The sequence below is a fragment of the Electrophorus electricus genome, chromosome 16 (assembly GCF_013358815.1).
Source record: "Electrophorus electricus isolate fEleEle1 chromosome 16, fEleEle1.pri, whole genome shotgun sequence".
NCBI classification, from domain to species: Eukaryota; Metazoa; Chordata; class Actinopteri; order Gymnotiformes; family Gymnotidae; genus Electrophorus; species Electrophorus electricus.
Window position 1 is genome coordinate 15,033,874 of NC_049550.1, and position 25,022 is coordinate 15,058,895.

General features: G+C 43.9%; 2 protein-coding genes and 1 long non-coding RNA gene across 5 annotated transcripts; 2 read left to right on the top strand and 1 right to left on the bottom strand.

Moving 5' to 3' along the window:
- Nucleotides 1–220: 220 nt before the first annotated feature.
- Nucleotides 221–5,299, top strand: LOC118242640. Of its 2 annotated transcripts, none has more exons than XR_004776977.1 (3): nt 221–588; nt 4,574–4,651; nt 5,248–5,299. It is a non-coding gene; the product is annotated as an uncharacterized LOC118242640 (long non-coding RNA). The 2 variants fall into 2 exon arrangements; XR_004776976.1 differs by having other exon boundaries at nt 4,574–4,787; nt 5,248–5,296.
- epn3b (epsin 3b) lies at nt 5,300–17,126 on the top strand. Of its 2 annotated transcripts, none has more exons than XM_035534542.1 (10): nt 5,300–5,600; nt 6,391–6,763; nt 10,307–10,410; nt 12,989–13,075; nt 13,735–13,852; nt 13,982–14,188; nt 14,513–14,623; nt 15,071–15,307; nt 15,420–15,458; nt 15,631–17,126. In XM_035534542.1, exons 1-10 carry the CDS (start codon nt 5,373–5,375, stop codon nt 15,963–15,965), a joined length of 1,839 nt encoding a protein of 612 aa, XP_035390435.1. In that variant the 5' UTR covers nt 5,300–5,372; the 3' UTR covers nt 15,966–17,126. The 2 variants fall into 2 exon arrangements, with proteins under 2 accessions (XP_035390435.1, XP_035390436.1); XM_035534543.1 differs by having other exon boundaries at nt 12,992–13,075.
- Nucleotides 17,127–18,187: 1,061 nt separating this feature from the next.
- znf750 (zinc finger protein 750) lies at nt 18,188–20,585 on the bottom strand. The gene is made up of 2 exons (XM_027027603.2): nt 19,195–20,585; nt 18,188–18,929 (listed from the first exon to the last, which is right to left on the bottom strand). The coding sequence occupies exons 1-2, from the start codon at nt 20,583–20,585 to the stop codon at nt 18,188–18,190; spliced, it is 2,133 nt and encodes a 710-aa protein (XP_026883404.2).
- Between the last annotated feature and the right edge of the window lie 4,437 nt (nt 20,586–25,022).

Below are 25,022 nucleotides of genomic sequence, written 5' to 3' on the forward strand. Positions count from 1 at the left end.
CCCTGTCGCTTCGACTTTCTGCGAGGAACTTCTGTGTCTACATGTCATTTCTGCAGCCATTGTAATCCCAATGATTACTGTGCTCGTGATATTTTTAGTTCTCTCATTAAAGTTTTTTTTTTTTTTACATATAAATTTGGTGCTGTGTGGTCGCTATTTATACATCAACGTTTGTTCCTGACTTATCATATCACTCCAGCTCGGAGCCGATGGAGTTAAGGACTGACTCGGCACGGTGCGTTCAGCCATCCCCGCCCGTCTCCTTCCCCGGTCCTCTCCTACACACTGCGTGAGTGAGCGTGTGTGCCAACGTGAGTGCGAAGGCGTGCGCCAAACGGTTTCAAACGAAATCCATTGCGGTGCTACTGCCGCCTCACTCCACCGTTTCAGCAGTCGAGAGAAGGGTTCGTTTTTGGGGAAACATTTGTGCGGCGATTACAAGACCGTGAAAGTAAGCGCGCACGCTGCGTTGACCTGGCGCAGGCTTCTTCGCGGTTTGACTATCCAGCGCTCCTCCATGCGGACAGCGGCTCCGCAGTGAGACGAGCGACGGCAGGACAGTGCAGCGGACAGCGAACGATGTCGGAGGTAGGTGAGCTGCGGGGGGGGGGGGGCACACCCAGGTGTTTCACCGACGCATGTAAAATGTCACACACTACATACGGTAGGTGTTCTGCAATGCTGTTGTATTGTCCGTTAGTGCTGATGTTTATAGGTTAAGCTAAATTTAAAGGCTACTTACTTCACGTTCGTGTGTGTGTGTGTGTGTGTATGTTCGGGCGGGGGGGGGGGGGGGGGGGGTCATCAACATGACAGGGTGGTGTAACAGGGGCTGGCCTAGAACGATGTGAAACACTTACCGATTTCCCGGTTACAATCGTTTGCGGTCATGCGTGGTGATTTCACGCTGACGTAATAAGGTGATGAGGCGCGTGCGGGGTCTTCCTGTTTCACTCACCAGCGGCGTCCTCTACAACACTATTGTCTTCAGGTGAACAGCGTTGAACAGTGCTGAAAATCTTAAAAGGGTTGAAAAATCATGTTGCCTTTGGCAGTTTGTGGTACTATGGTTCAGTATCTTTCCCTGCTGAAACATACCAGATTCATCTTATCAGCTTCATTGAACCAGTTGTATTAGAGTGGGGTGGGATAACATAAGACTATCGATTCTGAAGTAATCAGGTGCAGGTGGGGGGGCACAAAACTGTAGTGTTAGAATTTGTTCAGGGCTTTAACCGCCCAATCCTGCACTAGTGTGACAGTGTAGGGCCATGTTCAGGGCTTTAACTGCCCAATCCTGCACTAGTGTGACAGTGTAGGGCCACGTTCAGGGCTTTAACTGCCCAATCTTGCACTAGTGTGACAGTGTAGGGCCGCGTTCAGGGCTTTAACCGCCCAATCCTGCACTAGTGTGGCAGTGTAGGGCCGTGTTCAGGGCTTTAACCGCCCAATCCTGCACTAGTGTGACAGTGTAGGGCCGCGTTCAGGGCTTTAACCGCCCAATCCTGCACTAGTGTGACAGTGTAGGGCCACGTTCAGGGCTTTAACCACCCAATCCTGCACTAGTGTGACAGTGTAGGGCCACGTTCAGGGCTTTAACCGCCCAATCCTGCACTAGTGTGACTGGGGAGAGGTACAAAGTGAGCAGTCTCTCATTCCTCATATCCACCCTGACTGTTAGTACCATGACTCAGCTCTCTATTTCTGGACCTAAAGAGCACTGTGACACACAGACACAATCATAGACACAAACACACACACACACTCACACACACACACACTTGCACACAGTGCTACACCAAATTCCATTTGCAGGTTAGATCAAGTTTCCTCTATAGTGATAGCCAAACCAAATCTCTTGATGGCTCCTCAAAGTGGAGTGAGAGTGTGTGAGTTGTGACTGCAGTTTGTGTGTGTGTGTGTGTATGTGTTCTGTGGTTCACCAGTAAATTGACTTTGTGTAAACCACACATGGCCTTTCTGGTCACTTTTACTGGAGAGAGAGGGGAGAGGTGCAGTATGGATTGACTTGACCATCTGGGAGGTGGATAATAGGGGACAATCTGGAGAACTGGCCCCTGCAGGGCTGACTGGGTGGGAGATGATTGCTGTTACTCACACTTTTTCTTTTAATTCCACTGCGCAATGAAATCTGACCACATTCAGTTGTCACTGCAGAACCTGTGGTGGCAGAACTTTATGCCACACTCGTCACACACTCGTCACAGACTCGTCACACACGCTAGTGTGGTATTGTACCTTGGCTCAGTCTGTGTGGTGTGGGTCTCAGAGCTGATGAATAATAATTCTGCTGTGGTCACACCTGTGAGTCACACACATGGACTAAGCACATTCACACACATGCACAATATATACCATCACCATATTGTGCATACTCTCTCTCTCTCTCTCTCTCTCTCTCTCTCTCTCTCTCTCTCTCTCTTATCTTTCTCACGCTTTCTCTCTCTATCTGTCTCTCTCTTTCTCTCTAGAGGCTGAAGACAGGGAAACTTCTACAGTCAGCAGCTCTGAACTGACTTCCTTTCTGAGCTATGTGTGAAGGAGAGGAAAAAACCCACAAAACTAAGCTCCGCATTAAAATGCAAGGAGTTTATTTATGTGTGTGTGTGTGTGTGTATGTGTGTATGTGTGTGCGCATGTGCGTGCGTGTGTGTGTGTGTGTGTGTGTGTGTGTGTGTGTGTGTGTGTGTGTGTGTGTGTGTGCGCGTGCGTGCGCGTGTGTGTGTGTGTGTGTACATTAGTTTGTCTGTCTGTCTTGCTGTGGTGTGTTTTTCACCCAGTGCAACCACATCTCAAAATAGCTCAGTTCCATTTGCCTGAGATTGGCAAGCCATAAACCCAGACAGACAATCTCATAAGGAATCTGACTTGTGTTTCTGCTGCTGTTGTGACAGCGGTTATTATTCAATTGCTGCAAAACAGTTGATCATTTCGGTGCAGAGAAGAGTGACATATTACCACTGACTCACCGTCTGAGCTGTGTAACCTGGAACCGAGAGGGTTTTGGAAAAACTGTACATTTAGGCAAAACATTTATGCACTCTATTTCAATTGTTACCTTCAGAAAAAGAGTGAATGTGTTTGTGTGTGCATGAGTATACTGAGTCTAATTTTAGCTTTACACACACAAATATGAAGACAAGCACAATGCCATACCTGTGTGTGTGTGTGTGTGTGTGTGTGTGTGGAAAGGAAAGTAATTTCTCTGGCCACATTCTGATGTTTCTAATAGACAGTGAAGTGTAATGTTTAGTGCATACCATTTAATACTTGCCTAATGCTGCTACTGTGTGCAGTTCTTCTTATTGAAATGTGTAACAGTTAAATGTGTAACAGGGAGGTGAATGGTACTGATGATACTGATGATATGGATGGTACTGATTACATTAATATTGATGGTATTGATAACATTGATGGTATTGATGGTATTGATAGTATTGATGACGTTGCGTTTCTTGGCAACTTGCTCTTGCCACTACGTCTCTCAGTAACTCTGCTCTAGTGCTTTAGGGGGAAAGCAGTGTGCTGGCTTGGAATGCCAGAGTTCAGACTGTGAATTTGTACCATCGGAGAGATAAAGGGATACAGGGTGAGATAAAATGATAGAAAAGGAGAGGAGGAACGAGAGATCGTGAGACGTGGAGAGAGGGAGAGGGAGGTCAGAAAATGAGCAAACATTATGGCAGGTCTTAGTAACAAGGGCACAATTGTGTGGGTGGTGAGAGACCAATAAAGAAAGAGAGAGGGCGAGTGAGAGAAAGGAAGAAAGGAAGGAAAAAGAAAGAAAGAAAAAGTGAGAGGGCAAGAGAGAGAGTGAGAGGGCAAGAGAGAATATGACCCCCCTCAGCAGAAAGATGATACTGGCTGAATTTCCGATGACTGCATTTTCTCTTCATGCTTCTCCCCACTTTCTCCTGCTTGTGTGCGCTTGTATCAGCCCAGGAGGCTGCTGGGTAAAACATGAACGTAGGCTGCTGGTGGGTCTTCGGTCACGACGGGAATGTGAAACAGTCACACTGATCTACAGGCTGCTTCAGACAGGAAATGATATGTGATGGGCCAGTTCTTAAGTGTTCCACACTGAAGTGCCTCGTTCTGCTGTTACTCACTGGCCACTTTGTGTTGCTCTTTAAAAGAAAATTAACTCTGATAAAAGGAAATGATTATAATGGTGGCCCTCTGCACCACCTCTCATTTGGTTCTTTCACTTTTCTTTGGTGTGTGTGTGTGTGTAAAGTTGCTAATGTTTGCAAGCTTTAGAGCTTGAAGAGGTAAGCTCCACCCCCGGCCCTTCTTTGCTCTCTGCTGGTCATGTGTCCCATATTCTTATATTTCTAGATTAATATTGGAATATTAATGTGTGTCTGTGTGTGTCTGTAACATCTTCAGTTACTGTTCCTCTCAAGTAAGTGAAATATGGGGCAGATCCTTTGCCTCATTTTCCCCTGCTCCCCATGGGCCTCTGTCGCTATAGCGACAGCTTGCAAAAATAAATGAAAAATGCCCTGTGTGTGTGTGTGTGTGTCTGTGTGTGTGTGTGGGTGTGTATTAGAGGGAAGTCCAGGAACACCAATCCCTGCAGTGGCCTAAACTAGAGCAGGATCTGCCTCACATGGTCCCTGAGAGAAGCGTAAGACACTGGTCATTCACCATGGAGAGGGAGGGGCGGACCTGCAGTACACTGCTTGGGCAGTGGAGATCTGAAGAGCACTTTCTGGTCCAGAGATGAGCAGAAAACAGATAACACTGGAGCAGCATCAGACTGTGTGTGTGTGTGTGCGTGTATGCGCTTGTGTGCATGCGACATCTCTGCTGGCTTACCTGGGTGCCCTAGTATCCACCATCTGCATGCAGCATAGAGCATGGCATTGCTTGACGACCTACTTCCTGTCCCGGTGTTATTCTATGGGAAGGGGTTGCTATAGAAGGCCATTTAATTATAGATGACTTCAAAATGGGTAATTGGTCTCCTCTACCAGCAAAAGAAAAGACAGGAGAAAGAGAGAGAAAGAGGAAGAGAGACAGCGCAAGAGAGAGAGAGAGTATTCAGTGCTTGTGAAACTAATCAGCTACAAGCGTATCATTGCTAGATTTTCCTCCATGGAAAGAAAGGGTTGGAGTTTTGCGAAACACCTTTTCAGTGCTCTGCCCTTAACAGTATTATTTTTCCTTTTTCTCCTGTTATTTTTTCCCTCTGTCCTCACCTTCCCTCTCTTTTTCCCACAGACACATTGCTAAGTCTGAGCCTCTTCAGAATCGCCCCCTCTTCCTACCCCCCCCCCCACCTCGTCCCACTCTCGGGCCAAAGAACCACCTACACACTCCCACTTCAGCCTACCATTGTCGTTGCCATGACAACCTCAGCCCTGCGGCGCCAGGTGAAGAACATTGTGCACAACTACTCAGAGGCAGAGGTCAAGGTGCGTGAGGCGACCTCCAATGATCCCTGGGGCCCAAGCAGTTCGCTGATGTCAGAGATTGCTGACCTCACCTTCAGCGTGGTAGCCTTCAGTGAGGTCATGGCCATGGTCTGGAAACGCCTCAACGACCACGGCAAGAACTGGAGACATGTTTACAAGGTAGAACCATGTAGATGTAGTGTAATAACTCATTTATAAATTGCCCATTACACATTCATAGGCATATAATACAGACAAACAGACCACAGTGGACTTGAAGGAATGGTTAATTTTCTACAAGACTGCTTTCTGTCGATGTCTGTTGTAAAAATGGCTTCACTGATAAGATTCTATTGGCCAAAGTTAATTGTATGGCTTACATGACATGGTTAGTCGTAATGCTTTATTAAGCTCCTGAGCTACTGCTCAAGCGAGGAGTGTAAAGCAGGTTTGAGTGTGTGGAGATTTCTGATGTCCTGCAGATGAGCCAGGGCTGAGGTAATAACTGTAATCTAGGCTGACTAAACATCTACATGTGGGGTAATGGGGCATTTATAAACACTCACACTCCCTCAAAATCTTCTTTTAACAACCACCCTAGCTCAGTTTACAAGTACTCCACCCCAGCTAGTAGGAGAAGAGAGCCCATACATACTCACACACTCTCACACATACACACTCTCAGACACACATGCACGCATACAAGCACACTCATACACACACATACACACTCACTTTAGTATACGCTCACATACACAGTCACATACACCCATACACACTGACACGCATACACTCACATACACACAAATGCGCTCAAGTGCATGAAATACTTCACCTTTTAATATTGCTAATAACTGCTAATATCCTAGCAGTGGACATAAGGGGCCATTATGTGGACTGCTACCATGCTAACCAGCGTACACTGGTTGTTATGCACAGTTAGCTAAGTTAGCACTGGCCCCTCCTGCAGGCCCTGACCCTACTCGACTACCTGGCTAAGACGGGTTCAGAGCGCGTGGCCCAGCAGTGTCGTGAGAACGCCTTCGCTATCCAGACGCTGCGGGACTTTCAGTACGTGGATCGGGACGGGCGGGACCAGGGCGTGAACGTGCGCGAGAAGGCCAAACAGCTGGTGGCACTGCTGCGGGACGAGGAGCGTCTCCGACAGGAGAGGGCGCAAGCACTCAAGACCCGTGAGAGGATGGCGGCTGGGGGCGGGGCCGGTGGTGGAGCTGGGGGCGGCCCCCCCGCCTACCCCGCCCGTAGGAGCAGCCAGCCCAGCATGGCCGCTCTGTACGGGGAAGAGTTCAGCCGCTCGAGGGGATCGCCTTCCTCTTACAACTGTGAGTGGAGAAGATACACACACACACACACACACACACACACACACACACACACACACACAAGAGTTACACAGTGCCAGTGTGATCTCACAATTGCAGATTCCCAACAGCATGTATGATCCAAATGGCATGGAAATTAAATCCAAATGGTGAGGAAGTTTGGCTAAGGTTGGGGCCAGGACTGGAGAAATCTCACCGATCAAACACACACACACACACACACACACACACACACACGCACACATACATGAACACACAAACCAACACCACTACGGCTCTGCTTGTTCTCTACAGATGGTCACACACAGAGCAGTAGGGATTAGCTTTGCATTCAGTAATGTGATGTTAACTGCTGTAGTCACACATCAGCAGAGTTAATTGTGCTTAATGAATATGAATGTGCAACTCTGCCCACATGGAAAGTAGCCTAAACCGATCCCACACACAAACACAAGAAGAGCAGCACATGTGGATGAGTATGGGAGGCCGTTTAAAGCCAAATCAGTGAAACACTTGTGCGCACACACACTACTTGTGCATACGTATGAAACACTTGCACATATACACTGCCTGCCCAAAAAAAATGTCACCACCTGGATTTAACTAAGCTATAGGTAAGAGCTTACCATTGGATAATTACTGCATGGGTGATTATGTTTCAGCTGGCAACAAATTATTTAACCCTAACTGATGCAGTGAGTAGCTTCTCATTTGTTACACAACCATGTGGAAACACACATCCTGTGGGCATGGAAAAGATGTTAATCTGTTTCAGAAGGGTCAAATTATTGGCATGCATCAAGCAGAGAAAACATCTAAGGAGATTGTTGAAACTACTAAAATCAGGTTAAGAACTGCCCAATGCATTATTAAAAAGTGGAAGGACAGTGGGGAAACATCATCTCCAAGGAAGCAATGTGGTCGGAAAAAAATATTGAATGATCGTGATCGGCGATCACTTAAACGTGTGGTAAAATCAAATCGTAGAAAAACAACAGTAGAACTCAGGGATATGTTTAATAGTGAAAGTAAGAGCATTTCCACACACACAATGTGAAGGGAATTTAAGGGATTGGGACTAAACAGCTGTGTAGCCTTAAGAAAACCACTTGTCAGTGAGGCTAACCAGCAAAAACGGCTTCAATTTGCTAGGGAGCATAAAGATTGGACTCTGGAGCTATGGAAGAAGGTCATGTGGTCTGATGAGTCCAGATTTACCCAGTTCCAGAGTGATGGGCGCATCAGGGTAAGAAGAGAGGCAGCTGAAGTGATGCACCCATCATGCCTAGTGCCTACCCTACAAGCCTGTGGGGGCAGTGCTATGATCTGGGGTTGCTGCAGTTGGTCAGGTCTAGGTGCTGCAACGTTATGTGCTCAAAGAATGAGGTCAGCTGACTACCTGAATATACTGAACGACCAGGTTATTCCATCAATGGATTTTTTCTTCCCTGATGGCACGGGCATATTCCAAGATGACAATGCCAGGATTCATCAGGCTCAAATTTTGAAAGAGTGGTTCAGGGAGCATGAGACATCATTTTCACACATGGCTTGGCCACCACAGAGTCCAGACATGAACCCCACTGAGAATCTTTGGGATGTGCTGGAGAAGACTTTATGCAGTGGCTACATCTCCCATCAATACAAGAAAAAATAATGCAACTCTGGACAGAAATAAATGTGACATTGCAGAAGCTTGTGGAAACGAGCATATGCACATACTACTTATGATTATGATTAATTTAAACTTGGATATATACACTACTTACATTTGTGTGTGATAACTTACACGTGCATATATATATATATATATGCATATATATATATATAGACTTGCACTATGCTTGTACATATGTAGGCAGGCATGTAAAAAAAATCAGTGCGCAATGAAGTCTCTGTTAATATTTATACTGCACGCTCATGAAAATACAGCGGTGTACTAAATACAGGTGTACAGCGGTCTGATATTTGTTTATTTGTAAACGAGCTATCTGTCCTTATGGTATAAGAAGTCCTGATGAGTTATAGAAATTTGAAAATTAATTTGAGATTGTGCATTCTGAATATTTACTCAAATACTGTAGGCTGGTTAGGGGATACTGATATGCTAAACTATCCAAACATAGTTCTCATTACATTTAACTGACACTTTTATCCAAAGCAACTTAAAATTATAACTGAGTACAACTTGAGGGTTAAGGACCCAACAGTGTCAACTTGGCAGTGGTTTGAACCAGCAACCTTATGATTACAAGTTAAGTACCTTAGCCACTGAGCCACCACTACTCATTAGCATTGCAAATGTTATCTTCACTTTTTTTTCTAAAGTTTAGAAAACACTAAAAATAAAGAGGAAGTGTGACTAGTAAGATTGACTGGTATTGTATGTCCTTCTCAAGAGGCGTGGTGTTTAAGAACATTTTGAAACTCCTTTATAAGGATTCCAAAATTTGCTTAAAATTCTCATTAGATAATGAAGTGTTTTCTAGTGGTGGGATACCAATATGTTGTCTGTGTCAAACAATCCATAGATCAACTCCAAAAAGCAGATTCCATGCTAAATAAATCCCAGATCCAAACACTGATTAATATGATCCCCTGTCAAAGTGTACCATGGGCGATGGGGAGCGCTAGCATGAGTTTGTGGAACTGCAAGAATAATCTTTCCTTAGTGTGTTTGATCTTCAGTTTGTCAGAATTAGATGTGGGCATAACAATGTTTTTTTCTTTTTTTAGAAATGTTTCTTCACCTTATTTAGATGAGCATGCTGTATAGATGTTAAATATCAGCCTTCCTGTTACAATTAAATGACTTTTTTTTTTGGCGCACCGAAAATTGTTTTACACACATGCGGCCACACAAGCAAAGTTAAACTCTGTGTTTACGCATCAGTGAATGATTGTGCAAGTGTGTGTATATGCAAGTGTAAGTTACAAATGTATGGAGTAGGCTTTTTATATAAAAAATGTTCCATATGTTTGCCCAAGTGTTTCATATGTATGTGGTAGTGTTTCATAGGTATGTGGTAGTGTTTCATATGTATGCGGTAGTGTTTCATAGGTATGTGGTAGTGTTTCATAGGTATGTGGTAGTGTTTCATATGTATGCGGTAGTGTTTCATATGTATGCACAAGTGTTTCATATGTATGCGGTAGTGTTTCATATGTATGCGGTAGTGTTTCATATGTATGCGGTAGTGTTTCATAGGTATGCGGTAGTGTTTCATATGTATGCTGTAGTGTTTCATATGTATGCGGTAGTGTTTCATATGTATGTGGTAGTGTTTCATATGTATGCTGTAGTGTTTCATAGGTATGCGGTAGTGTTTCATATGTATGCGGTAGTGTTTCATAGGTATGCGGTAGTGCTTCATATGTATGCGGTAGTGTTTCATAGGTATGTGCAAGTAGTGTGCGTGTGCACAAGTGTTTCACTGATTTCGCCCTAAAAGGCCTTCCATAGATGAGTCCGAATATGTCAGTCACCAGTTAATTTAGTTAACTTTTTTTAGTCACCAGTTAACTTTGTTCTTCCTCTCTCAGCCTCCACCTCCTCTCCGAGGGCATCAGAGTTAGAGCAGACTCGCCCTCAGACCACAGGGGAGGAAGAGCTGCAACTACAGCTGGCCCTCGCCATGAGCAGAGAGGTACACACATTTATATACACACACGCACTCAAACACATGCACACAGACACACACACACACACATGCACTTAACCCCCCCACACACACACATGCTCACGCACATGCACTCACACAAACATACAGACACATGCACACTCATTTGCACACACACATTTATATACATGCAGACACACAGACACACCTACAAACACATTTACACACATATACACGCATTTCTATACATACAGAGACTCTCACATACACACAGGTACATAACTGTATGCATATGAATACACAAATACAGATTTACACACACATGTACACAGACATACACATCTGCATGCACACACGCACACACACACACATTTGTCACATGTTTTTATGTCATCCCCACGCTAATGTTTTGTCTAATATAATCCTAATAAAGAAACATTAGTTAATTACCTGTATCTTCAAGACTTTTGGGGATTCATCATCAAAAAGCACTTCTTATCACATACACCCCCCCCCCCCCCCACACACACACTTCTTATTAAATACACCCCCCCACGCACACACACACACACACAGCAGAACCAGCTGGAGTGTAGGTTTCAGTGTTGTGCTACCAGAGGAGGTTCAATATATATTTTTTTCCCCTACGTATACCCTAACTGTTACCAACATATGTGTGTGTGTGTGTGTGTGTGTGTGTGTGTGTGTGTGTGTGTGTGTGTGTGTTTGTGTCTGTAAGCATATGTGCTGGAATTCAAGGACAACCATGACAGAGCAGCAGGGTGCAAATTGCTAGAGAAGCAAGACATCACACATATATATACACACACACACACACACACACACACACACACACACACGACAGAGCCGCATCTGTGACTCGGTGGGACTGTTTACTATCTGTACAGCTGGTTCTGGTCTTTTCTAGATGTTCCAAATATTAGACAGTAGGCTAGCAGTGACTGACGTGTTTAACCCTCTGCAGTCGCTCACCATTGTGCTGAAGTTACATGGAAAAGCAGCCTGAATCTAAAATCACTATGTGACATTTGTTCCTGCACTTCCATCATTCATGATGGTCGCTATAGAGACAGTGGAACTTGCCTGTTCCATGCCTGGCTGGCAACCAAGCTCACCTTTATGTGAGAGAGGCTGTTCTAACTTTGGCTGTCTTAAGAAACACTCTGCCCCCGTGTGGGGAAATGGCAGCACTGCATGTCTAGTGCCAGTTGGGGCCTTCCTCACTGCAAAAATGGGTCTTTGCAACTTTGTAACTTTGATGTTTTCTTCAAGGTTTTCTGATGTTTGTTTTTGATGTTAAAAAAAATTATGTTGCAGCTGTTTCAGTGGTGCAGCTGTTTCTGGTTCAGTGGTGTGCTTTAAATATCATTAAATATTTTTGTTTTATTTTACATGAAATGATGATAGTTCCAAAAATACAATGGAAAAAAATGCCCAATAATCTTTACTAGCCCAAAAATCTTAGCCTTATTAAAAGATCCTAAGTGAAAGATCATGACGAGGTTTACACCAAGGTACACTTGACATTTTTGTGTGTCTGTGTGTGTGTGTGTGTGTGTGTGTGTCTGTGTGTGTGTGTGTGTATGTGTGGGTGTGTACTTCAAAACCTCACACTGGAATCTTGGAAATCTTCCCCCAGTCTCTTGAGACCAAGTCTGAACACTTGTTCTCACGATGCTATAAATACAATAATCAGACTAATCAGTCTGCTCTGTGTTTGATTTTTGTTTGGTCAGACAGCTTTGTCCTTCAATTCACAACTTGCTGTTTGTTTTGCGGTTACGGATGCAATTTTATGATCAGTGGAGCATTTATGAAACCCTTATGAAACCTTATGAAACCCTCATGAAACCCTAGTTTTCTTCGTCCTGTTTAGGACAGATTAGGTTGCATGTGTAATTTGAAACCTCTACAAAGGAGGGACATATATACGCATGACATCATGTAACGTTTGTGAATACTGTGGAATACTGTGGAATTGTTTTCCTGTATTGTGAAATGTGCATGTAATAGGGAATTTTTTTTTCACAGCTGTGGAGGGAATATAGAAAGAGAAAATGCCTTTATATCCTCTATCAAAAGTTTACAGCTCATTAATACGCATTATTATTATTATTATTATTATTAGGCTAATTAGCATTTCCCATAGGTTATTTATGCCAGGGATACCCTTTTCCTCTACTTCTCTCATCAATGAAAACATTTTATTGCATTTTATTTGAAATGGAAATGCTAGTGATGTTTTACTTTCCTGTTCTTCTAAGCAGCTGGAAGCTGCTTTCTGTCTCCTCCTCTGGTGTTCAGCCTGGTTGTTCCTGTTCTCCCCCTCCAGATGGGCTGACTGACGGCTACCGCCCGCCATTCCGCTCTCTGAACTCCGTTATCATCATTCCATCTTCTTTATTAACCTTCTGCCAGTTGTGTCATATTTACAGAGAGAATAGGCTTCTGTCACTGTGTGTGTGTCTGTGTGTGTGTGCATGCGTGTGTGTGTGCACGTGCGTGTGTACGTGTGTGTGTGTGTTGGTGTGTGTATGTGTGCGTGCACATTCGTGATACTACAGTGTCTATTGTCTTTCCAAAGGAGCAGCGCAGTCGTCAAGGAGATGAGTCCGAGCTTCAGAAGGTTCTGGAACAGAGCAGGAGAGAGAGTGAATCTGGACAAGGAGAGGTAAGAAAAAGAAGGAGAGATCGCATTTTCGTCTTGAACTGATGGACACAGAACTCAAATCAGTCAAGAGTCTGTGTAGCAGTCCTACGGGTATGCATCTAATCAGTCAACTTCCTAAAGTTCTCCCATGTCACCCCTCCCCCACCGCGTTCACGCCACTGGCTCCCTGACGCTCGCCTACAAACCCTTAACTGGACCGTGTCCTACATACCTCCTAAAAGCTCTAATCAAACTCCATTCTGCACCACGCTGCCTTCTAGCCTCTAGTACTGCTTGATTCGAACCACCATCCCGCATGACACAGAAGACATGCATCAGGACTCTTCTCTGTCCTGACACTTAGGTGGTGCAACGAACTTCCACTGGCTGTCCGTAGAGTTGAGTCACTGGCAGTTTTCAAACAAAGACTGAAGACGCACCTCTTAACTGAGTCACTGAGTACATAATATGCACTTTAAAAATATTTTATTGTCATTCTCACTCCAGCATGACTCTAGCTTGGTAGTATTCTTGACACTGACCTATTGTCACATGATCTATTTTGACATGAGGGTATGTATTTGATATAGACAGAGGTCTCCTGTAAGCTATTTGAGACATGGGCATCTACCTAATGCTGTACATGTCAATGTTAATGTAATGATCCGTTCCCCCCTCAGTCTGCCATGACTGACCTGGTGGACATATTTGGGCCCACATCTGAGGCTCCTCCTAGTGATGACCCCTGGCAAACTCAGCCCACCTGCCCAGTGAACTCTGACCCCTGGGAATCCATAGGTTAGTATTTGTTTATATCTGTTCTGAGAGTACTATAGTTTTTTTACTCTTTAAGTACTTTGTAAACTTTCCTTCTGTATGACAATTCTTGTCAATCTTTCTATCTCTCTTGCTCTCTCTCTTTCTCAGCTGTGGTTAAGTCTAGTACACCTGTGGTTGGTAGTCCATGGACAGCCCGCCCCACTTCGATTAGCCCTGCACAGCCGTGGGGTGCCAGCCAATCACCACCAGACACCTGGGGTGCTAGCCAATCACCACCTGATGTCTGGAATGCCCCACCCACTAACCCCAGCCCTGTCCCAGCTGAACAAAGCTGGGGAAGTTTAGGTCGGCCAGGTACAATGCAAAACACACACACACACACACACACACAGAGACACATGCACATGCACACACACACACACACACACACACACACACACACACACACACACACACACACACACACACACACCTACATAAACAAACATACACCTGCATAAACACACATGCACACAGCCAAATAGACACACACCCACATGCACACACACACGAACACATACACACACACACACACACACACACACACACACACACACACGCACACACACACCAGCTTCTGAGAGCCAGTGTCAAAGTCCACGTAAAACCTAACATGCTGTGTTATGTGGCATGTCTTAGCCTCTGTCAGATCCCACCCCTTCTCCATCCGGGACGGTGATGAACCAGTGGTCGAGCTGAGAGAGGAGGGGCCAAACTTTGTCTTCAGCCCTCGTTGTGAGAGCCCGGCAGGTACGGGCAGTCTGCCCCGCCGTCCAGCCCCAGAGTGCTACAGGCTGTGCTCCTCATCAGCTTGATAGGGTGCCCTCTGTGGGCTGAAGCAGGTGTGTCAGAGCAGAAGCACTGCAGTGATGTGGCCAGACAGAAGAGACTTCTAGTAGAATAATAATGTCTGTAGAGCTGGGCAGCACTGGTTATTCAGCTGAGGATGCGGTTTATATCTGACCACTTTCACTGGTGTGGGTATTTTGCAATAATATTACCTAAGTCACGGAAAAGACAATTGACAGCCTTTGGTTGTAAATCTTTTGTTGTCATTTCAGTGCCTTGGGCAATACTGTTGCAAAAGAGTCACTATCTCCCGCCCTCTCGCTAGCTCTAACTGTTTTGTGAAAATATTGCCTAAAGCAATGGGGTGACAGAATAAACTCTCTCGCTCTCTCTCTGTCTCTGTCTCAGATGTAGACCCATTTGCTGAGTTGGTGGGGGGGAGGCAGGTGAACGGAAGGGGCAGAGGCAGCCCAGAGACCTTTGACCTCTGTCGCCTTGGCCCTCCACTGGAGATGGTGGCCCCGAGAATGTGCCACACGCCCGAGGCTTTCTTGGGGCCTACAGCTGCTTCACTTGTTAACCTCGACACACTCATCCCACCCAACCCACTACCCAAGAGCAGGAGTAAGAACCCTTTCCTCTCAGGTAAGAGACATGAGAGCACACACACACACACACACACACACACACACATACTCATTCCTCATAGATAAATACACACACATAAACTTACAAACTTATCTTTTCCCATCTGCAGTCCAAGAGGAAGATCCCGGTTCACTCAGGTGGTTCTCAGGTTAGACACTCAAACAGGCATACACACAAACACTTTTGACCCTTATGAATGTCTCTCTACTCTTTTCCAGCCTTTTACTGACTGTCTTTTGTTCTCTCTCTCTCTCTCTCTCTCTCTCTCTCTTTTCTCCCCCTCTCCTGTTGGCTCTTTCTGCACCTCTCCCGAGCGGCAGGTCTCAGCACCCCGTCTCCCACGAACCCCTTCCACTGTGAGCAGCCACGGCTGACGCTGAACCAGATGCGTCCACGCTCAGCCTCTCCCCTGCTGGCCCCTGGTGTGGGGGGACCCCTGCCCTGCAGCGCCTCCCTGCCCCAGCCCCTGCTGCAACAGCAGCAGCCCCGCCCCCTGCGCTCCTCCCACACCCAGCCCCCCCACGGCCACCTGGACATGCCCGCCAACCTGCCCCAGCCTCTGCTGCCCCTCACATCCACGCCGGCCACGCCCACTCCACCCCGCGCCAGCCCTCTGCCCCACCTCCAGGACCGTGGCCGCAACCCCTTCCTCTGAGATCTACTGGGAACGTTCCGGATCACAGGCTTCTGCTCGCAACTGGCCCTGCTTTTGGACCAAACAGAAGGCTCAGCCTAACAGGATGCTGATGGGCGAGGCACATCGGAATCTGCACTGGATTAACTACTGGCATGTTGTTTCTGTGTGAACAAACTGATGTGGTTTGAACTGATCTCGAACAGTATCCTTCAAATGTGACTTTAGGTTTTAAGGTGAAACTTGCCACCCAAATCTGATGATACATAATTCAGTATTTATTGACATTATGGTTTATTGGTAATTAAAAAGGCCAGGCTTATTCTGGTCTATTGCAGATAACAGCAGATCAGACGTGGGTATTTAACTGATTGAAGTATCTCAGTGCTTTAAAGGAGGAACAAAATCATAACAGAGCTATCAGACATCTACTGTCTCAAGCATGCTGCTAATAAAGCACTGACATGGGGCTTACCTGTCAATCAGCATGGCTCCTACATCTCACAAAGACAAGAACTGCTTCTCCTTTGAGCTGTCTGTCAAATGGCCTTTCCCTTCTCAGACTCATGATGGATAGAACTGAGCTACCAAAGGGGGATGGTCAATATTACAGGAATACTGAACTAAAGGTATGAGCAAACGTTTTATCAAGAAAGAGACATTCCCACATCCTATTCCTCTTTTGAAACTCGCTTTCTTCGTTGCCTTCTGTCTATGGACTGCTGTGGGTGTGTAATATTCACCCAATCAGGGACCAGCAATGATTGTAAAGACCCCACCCCTTCCTCAGAGAGCCACATGAATATCTTCCCAACAGTCCCACAGCTTGTCTAGGTTCGGCTCCATGCGTTCTGACTGGATCTCAGGGGCCTGCCCACCAAATCCTGCACAATTAATGCGCTGCTCACAAGCAGCAGTCTTTAGGGTTTTGGCAAAGGGAAAGGGACCAGTGTAGAAAGGTGCATAAATGAAAATCAAAAGGCACATTATGTTAAACTGGAACAAGACAGACAGACTGATCATATATTGTAATGCTGAATATCCTATGCTGTTGTTCTTCTGTTGAAGATAATAGTCATTTATTGATTAATACCAGCTTTGTCACTTAATGGCCATTGATAAATATGAAATGAGTTTAGTGTCTTTTAAGGCCAATACATCCAGGTTAAATATTAATGTATTATGATAAAAATTATATATATATATATATATATATATATATATATATATATATATATATATAATTAGTATATTGGTGAACACCAATAAATTAATGTCATTTGCATTAAACTGTTGTCAGAAATGTTTCAGGAGGAAATGCTAATGGCGTTATTCTCTTCCCCCGCTCACTCTGCTTCCTGTTACTGAACAGGAAGAAAGTTTGCACTGCTGAACCCTTGTGGAGTACCTTAAGGGCTGAATAGCACAAAACTGCACTGGCTTCAGGTCCTCGTGGACTGGGAACCATTTAATATGATATGATACTTTTACAGAGAGTCGTGTGCGTGTGTGTGTGTGTTTGTATGAGGTGTATGAGCGCGAGAGAGGGCTTAGTGATATAATCTTCTCTGATTGACTGTGTATTGTCTGGGAATGGGTGTACGGTGAGACAGAGACTGAAGCAGAAACCCAACGGTCAAACGGCCCGGCATGTCTGTGCTTGTCTATTGTGGTGACTGTTCGTGGTTGTGCAGGTTTCAGGTGCACCTGCTAATATGTGTTTGTGTGTGCGAATTTGTATTTGTTCTCAGGCATGAAACCACGACATGCTCTGTGTTTGGTAAATGAGAAGCACCCTTTTAATGGTAATTGTTTATAGTTGCTGTTTAATCTTGTGAAATATTAATCCTAAATGGTTAACGAGAAGCAAGAATACTTAAGAAGCAGTGACAAATCAGCAAACATTTTGGTCTGGATACTTCAAATAATAATTCATTGTGAAATAGCAAAATAATTCATAGTAAGAATTCATAGAAAATGTTAAAATAGAAATTGAAAACTAGTTGCTATACTATTAACATCTTTCATTTGTATTTTAAAAAAACAAGTCAAAAATGCATTTAAAACATTAAAAATGGAAAGTATTATAGAAAGACCTGCATAGGTTTTCACATTTGTGGTGTACACATGAGAAGGTGGGTTTCCATTTAGAAAGTAAATACTAACAAAAGGTTTATTTGGAGGAAGCTGTCAACACTGATTAGTACTTCTGTGAAATCAGGGCCATAAAACTTTAAAAACCACTAACAGCGTCGTAGTCTTTTCCTTAGAACGCGGCTGCTAGGAGCTGAATCACTTTTTCTTTTTACCTTTCGTGCTTCATATCTTGTGACTTTCATCTGACTTTTGGCCTCAGGTTTTGAAGGAAGTGCTGCTATTTTTGTACTGTATGGGGGGCTGTTGTCGGCGATGGCAGATTCTAGATTAAGGGGTTCAGATGTCGAATTCGCGTTGTCTGGTTCAGGGCTATCCAGTTCAATGTGGCCAGTTTTTTGGGATGAATCTTGGTCTAGGGAAGTGTCTGCTGGCTTACTGCTTATATGATTATTCAGGACTGCTGCAGAAGTGATTCCACTGTTGCTAAGGTCATTACCAGCTCCAACGCTGGCATCTTTGTTAAAGTATGCATTGGTCTCAGAGCTCTGCATCCTGTCTGGCAGGTTACCCTGGGCAAGCTGACACAATGCAAACGCTGCAGTCTGTTTCTGTTCATCTGTATAGTCCCTGTCCTGACCTCGTTCTGCAGGAGTATCCATAATTCCCTCGATGGTATCTTTTATATGTAAAGGATCTTGGGGTTGGGGTTGTGAGTGAGGGGAACTGGAGCACAGTTTATGAGAGAGATTCAGAGGACGTTCGAGAGGATGCTCCCAGGTGTTGGGGAGGACTGGTGTTGTCACTATAATCTTTTCTTTCGTAGACAGGTTCAATGGAGTCAAGTCACCATCCCTCACAGTCTTGTCTTCTGCTGGCCCTGATGTAGAACTGTTGAAAAGGAAACAAAAATAAACATTACTGGGTCTGCTTTTTTAAGTTTGTGAATTATTTTTATCCTTATGATTTATTTTATTGCATTGGGTGCCATTTATTAAATTTTTAAATCTTAAAATGTTTTAATAAGCCTAAGTTAAAAGGTTGTTCCAGCAGTGATTCAAAATTGTACTGCACTATAGTTCATGCTTCAGTTAAAATTCATGTCCAGGAAACTGGACCAAAGAGTGGATATGAATCCACAGAGTAAGCATCTTACCTCTCTGAAGGGTCTGTGGAATAGTCTTGTACTGATCTGTCCTTTGCAGAGAGTTGGGGGGCATTACTTGTTACTGATTGGCTGTGTGGGTCTCCAGTCTCACTTGCATTCAGTGGCTTTTGGGGGTGATCTGGGGTATTGGGCTGGTCTGGTGACCCAGCTGCAGAACAGCCAACCCTGGGACTCATTTGAACTTCTTTGTTTTCTTGACTTACTCTTACACCAGCTCTCAGCAGCTGACCCTGGCCAAACAGATACTCCCTTTGGGCCAGTGTGTATGGATCAAAATTGTGATTTGAGTTCTGGAAACTGTCATTTCTTTCAGTACCTAAAAATTCTCTGTGTACACCCATGATACGATGGCCCATCTCTGGATAACGAGGACAGGTAAGAGAGGACTGGTCTGGAAGATGATACATGCTATAGCTAACAGAGGGAGTTGAATTGAAGAACCTGTAATACTGTTCCGCAGTGTGAAACCTACTGAAGGAATGGAAAGGCAAAGGTTGTCCGGGCAACAGTGGTTGACCTCTCAGAGTCTCCATAATATAAGGAGGAATTTGTGGAGCCAAAGGGTGGTCATAGAAGCTTCCAGGAAGAATATAAGGTGAATAATGGGGATGAACGGGATAGAGGTGGTACGGAATGGTATAAGCAGGGTACTCTGGACTTTGACACAAAGTTCCTGTCTCTTTTGCCTGATTTTGGAGTTTGCGGTCAAGGCTTTGCCGGCCAGACAGGAACGATGATGTCTTACGAATAGGAACTGGGTTGTATATATGAGGAACAGGATATGGGGCAGACCTTTCTGGTTTATCAGTGGTTGATGTCACTTCCTCCTGAAATGTTGAAATAGGTGAGAAGGCAGAAGAGTGTGTTGTTGTCTCCTGTCCTTCCTTCTCACAGGAATCATCAGTTTTCAGTGTTGAAAGATTATATTGTCCTCCACCACTGTTGGACAGCGATTCAGTCTTTGATTCATCTGCATGCATTTTGGGGATTTTTTCTGTGGGAGATATCACTTCTTTTTCAGGGGTGTCGCTCCGCTTCTCATTGTTTAGCATGGACACATGGGTGTCCCTGTGCTGTATATGGGTACTTCCTTTTGAATCATCATTGATTTGCACAGAAACACTATTGTGTGGAAGTGTCTCTGAAGTCATTGTCCCTCTGCTGGTTTCCATGGGACTGCTGTGGGTGGCACTCTTCAATGGCTTGGACAGCAGTGAGAGGGAGTTCTTGCACAGATCATATTTCATGTGATTGAACAGGTGTGATTTCTCATTGCAGGTGAAAGGACACTGGAAACAGTGGTACTTGAAGGGCTTTCCGGGCGGCCGAGGTATGTAGTGGGGCTTCTTGGGTTTCCGTTCCTTCATGGGAGAACTCATGCTGATGGTCTCCAAACCGAAAAAAAGACTTGGAGATCTCCAACTCTAGATGCTCTGTTACTCACTAAAGCTTCTTGGATGACTTCAAAGTGTGAATAAACAAGTTGTCTAGCTTCTGTTAACAGAGGATGTCACCATATCAACAAATCTGACCTGAAGAGAGAAGAAAGAAATAATTAAGCAATTCAAGTTTTAGTACTTTGTCAGCTGAATTCACTATGATCTCTTTTTCAAATAAACGAGAGCACCATTACACAAGCTTTTAACAGAGCATGAAAAGTTTTGAAAGATTTGTTTCTTTGTTACTAGGTGAAACTTATGTACTTGTGAAGCCCATCATTTCAATAATAGCTGCCTCTGTCCTTGATGTGCAGTCCAACATTATCCAACAGATTTGGATAAAACCTGTTAACATGCCTGAAACTTTAGCCACAGGGGCTGGCAGCTTGTCACAGTAACCGTTGCCTGGAGCAACACCATGACAACCACAGAAGTCTGCTTTACAATCTCAGTAATTATGAAAATGAGAAGTTTTCCTACTTTGCATGAGACCAGAGGGGGTGATTTGCATAAATAAATCCCACCTGAGGGCCAGGTAGCAGTGCTGGATCATACCCCTGCATAGTTTAGGTCTTTTTGTCTGTCTTACATGTCTGGTAGGTTTTCAACATTTAGACTGTTTTCTGCTTTCAGGTTACGAAAGCAAAGCAGGTCTCCTTTCACAACAAAGATGAAAATATTCTCCAAGTTGTAATTTGGCTGTAATTAATTTTTGTGTTCAAGGTCATTGTAAATAATAAGTTTGAGGTTTATGTATTTTACAATTTGGTAGGGCCTGTTCCAGCAATCTAACACTCGATTAGTCAACATCAGGCCTTAATTGACGTTTTCTGCTGTGGAAGCCTGCTTCCTCGTTGCTCTTCCCCTCTTCTTTCAGCACTGTTCCCTTCCAGCTCCTGCCTGGTTTCGAACATTCCTCACCACACCCCTGTCACATTCTGATGCAACAAGTTGTCGCTCAAGTTGTCCCAGACACCACCAATATATGTGGAGCTTGTTTGATGCCAGTTTCTATTGTGAATTCTCCAGACTTGGGCTGAGTAATTAGCAAGGGCGTGATCCCTTGGGTGGGATGGAACTACACCAGAGGCCACTTTTGTGGTCCACACTCAGTATTAGAGGACTTCTTGTAATTCAGAACAGAATTTAAATGCTGAGTTTCATAGACATTTACATTTATAAGCACTCCCATCCACCTCACCACCTAGCCCCATTACCTATTTGTACCAAACAGAGACAAAAAGTGTAGTATAAAGTATCTATGTATTTGACAGTATAAAATATATATATGCATTAAATCTTTATTCTACCTTCTGTGTACCTAACATTTTTCCCTTTGTGTAGGATCAGCGCTGACAGTTCAATAACAAATATATTAAGCATCCTCTCTGAATGAGCAAGCTATAGCATATACAGGAAGCATGTCTGCATATGATAGCCATAATGAAAGGTCCCAGTTCTTCACTTTGAGTTAGGTCTCAGGATTCTGAGATGTCATTTGATTCCTCTTGACCATACAGCTGTGATTCTTCACAATATGTAAGACACAAAGTGACCTTGTTCCTAGATTGTGTTTAGTTCAAGTGATGTTAAGTCTAGATCACGTGCAAAGCACACAAAACCAGTATGCTGCACATTTGTATAAATGTAGAAATAATAATTTCACTCCTACCTGTTGTGTGGAATAATATTCAGTTGGGCGATAAAGGACTTCCTGCACAGACAACGTCGTTCATCAGCCTAAGAAAAGGCTGCGTGAGATCTCTACCTTCTCAGTCATCTCAGCACAAGACTCACCTGTCTTTCTCTGCACCTCGTATAACCTGCTCTGCCTATCTAAGACGTTGCGGACTCCTTGTGTGTGTGTGTGTGTGTGTGTGTGTGTTAATAGGGGGTGTGGTTTAGGACAGTTTGGAGAGCCCTGAGGATACTTGGACACACCTGATATAAACTGAGCCTCAAGCTAGAGTGCAAACATACACCAGAAAAATTTTAATGAGAATCAAGTGTCAAGTTCCATTGTACATTTACACACACACACAAACACACACACACACACACACATACACACACACACACACACACACACACACACATACATATATAAACAAAGGGATTTATATATGAAGATGGAATATATATGTTCATTTCATTAGCTTTTATTAGCAAAGCATTATTAATTTAACATTTAGTGCATTTAAAATGTAAGGTCAGTCTCTCCAGTTCAAGGTGGGATTTCACCTGTCCTTGTCAGGAGCTACGTGCAGCTCTACCCCAAACACCTATAACCACACTGGGACACCTGTCTCTGCTTGTCTGTCTACCCAAGACAGGTGTGTGTGGGTGAGTCTGCTTCTGCTATCTTGAAAGCATACACAAACACATGCATAAAACCAAATACATGTTCACACATGCTGATCACTTTTGCCTAAACTCGCTGTTTTCCTATTTGTTGTTTCGAATGAGCTTTGCATAGCTTGATTATAACATTCAGTTTGTGTGTTTGTGTGGACACATGTGTGTCTTGTTCCAATTCTGCCTGACCAGTTTTAGGAAAGGTTAGAGTATCCTTAATGTGCTTAATAAGGTCCTTAGGAACATGTATGAAGGGTTTTCTTTAGTACCCTTTAGTGCCTGAATGACCAAAGAGAGAGAGAGAAAGAGAGTGGAAGAGTAAGAGAGAGAGGGAGTGGAAGAGTAAGAATGAGAGGCATGATTAGAATGTCGTCTTGCTTGCTTCTTCACTTTCTAACCCTAGGATACAAACATCTCACTGCGTCCTTAGATACTATCCTCTTCTGTGTGTATATGTCTGGTTTTTGTATGTGCAGAATCCCACACCACTCTCTCCTGACCAGATGGCAGATGCAAGTGATGATGCCAACACACAGATCAGACATTTACTTTTTTTTTTTTTTTTTTTTACATTTACAACATTTAGCTGACACACAAGCCAACACACAGAACAACACACAGACCAGTACACAGACCAGGACACAGAAAAAAACACATACCAGCACACAGACCAACACACAGACAAGCACACAAACAAGCAAACAGACCAACACACAGACAAGCACACAAACAAGCAAACAGACCAGCACACAGACCAACACACAGAGTAAAACACAGTCTAACACAGACCAGCACACAGACCAACACAGAGCCAAATACAGAGAACCCTTCTGTTTGAGTGGTGGTGGCCAAAGTATGCATATCCTTTCCCTGAGTTGAAACTTTACTGGAGTATAACTATCCTATTTATATTTTTACTTGATTTGCAAGTTGATTTGGTTATTGTTTTATTTCAATTAATGATTTCTGTGAAGGACACTGCACATTCCCAAGGGCAGTGTGCACTCTACACAGAACACAGCAGTAAAAAGTAATGAATGATTCCTATCCTCCTCTCCAATATTGCAGACCTGTGTCTGAGATATAGCCAAGGGCAGTGCAGTGTACTGATGTCCATCACACTGCCCCTATTGGACAGTGGTAGCTCAGTGGTCAAGGTACCTGATTTATACTTGGAAGATTGTGGGTTCAAGTCCCACTACTGTTGGGCCCCTTAAACCTTAACTCTCAAGTTGTACTCAGTCATAATTATAAGTAATTTTGGATAAAGGTGTCAGCTAAATGCTATAAATGTAGATGAATATCAATGTAGATTTCATAAAAATAGTGGAGTGAGAAGAAGGATATTATGTTCTAAATCTTGATGTGTGGAAGTATAATGTCTCCAAAAAATGGAAATACATAATTCAAGTATAAATAAATACACAAACAAATACATGTACGTTGTTACTGTGCACCACTGCTCTTGGGTGTTAAAAAAAAAAAAAGATGCAAGAAAGAAACCAAAAAGAGAAAAAAGAGAAAAAATAACTAAACAGAAGAAACAAATTCAATTGAAGAAAATGAGAGTGTAAATATAGCATTTACTCACTGTTGAGTTCTAAAGGCTGCTTCTGCCACCTTGTGGTGATCAGTGCACATGCAGGTTGCTGTAAATGAGATTGGGAAATTCTGTTGGGTCCCTGAGCAAGGCCCTTAATGCTCAAGTTGTACTCATTCATAATTGTAAGTTGCTTTGGATAAAAGTGTCAGATAAATGTAGAAAGCCCTTCTGAAAATACTGCACTTTCACAGATAAATAGAGAATCTGAAGATCGATACAGTATCGTGACTCATCACAGCTGAATTTCTAACAATTTGCTGCTGTGATGGAATACTGACATTTCTTTTGTAACACCATTATTTCAAATCAAGGGAGATGGAGGCTAGATTCTCTTCCATATAAGGTTGGAAAAACCCAAGTAAATATAAGAGTTATCCTTACTGGGATTCTCACATTTTCTTTTTGTGGCCTGGCTTATT

What these genes read in the sequence shown, in the direction of transcription:
- epn3b (XM_035534542.1), top strand. Translation starts at nt 5,373, where the DNA reads ATGACAACCTCAGCCCTGCGGCGCCAGGTGAAGAACATTGTGCACAAC. An exon ending in GTGAATCTGGACAAGGAGAG is followed by an intron (nt 13,076 to 13,734) that starts GTAAGAAAAAGA and finishes TTCCCCCCTCAG; the next exon opens with TCTGCCATGACTGACCTGGT. An exon ending in TAAGAACCCTTTCCTCTCAG is followed by an intron (nt 15,308 to 15,419) that starts GTAAGAGACATG and finishes TCCCATCTGCAG; the next exon opens with TCCAAGAGGAAGATCCCGGT.
- znf750 (XM_027027603.2), bottom strand. Translation starts at nt 20,585, where the DNA reads ATGAGTTCTCCCATGAAGGAACGGAAACCCAAGAAGCCCCACTACATA. An exon ending in TCCACAGACCCTTCAGAGAG is followed by an intron (nt 18,930 to 19,194) that starts GTAAGATGCTTA and finishes CCTTTTCAACAG; the next exon opens with TTCTACATCAGGGCCAGCAG.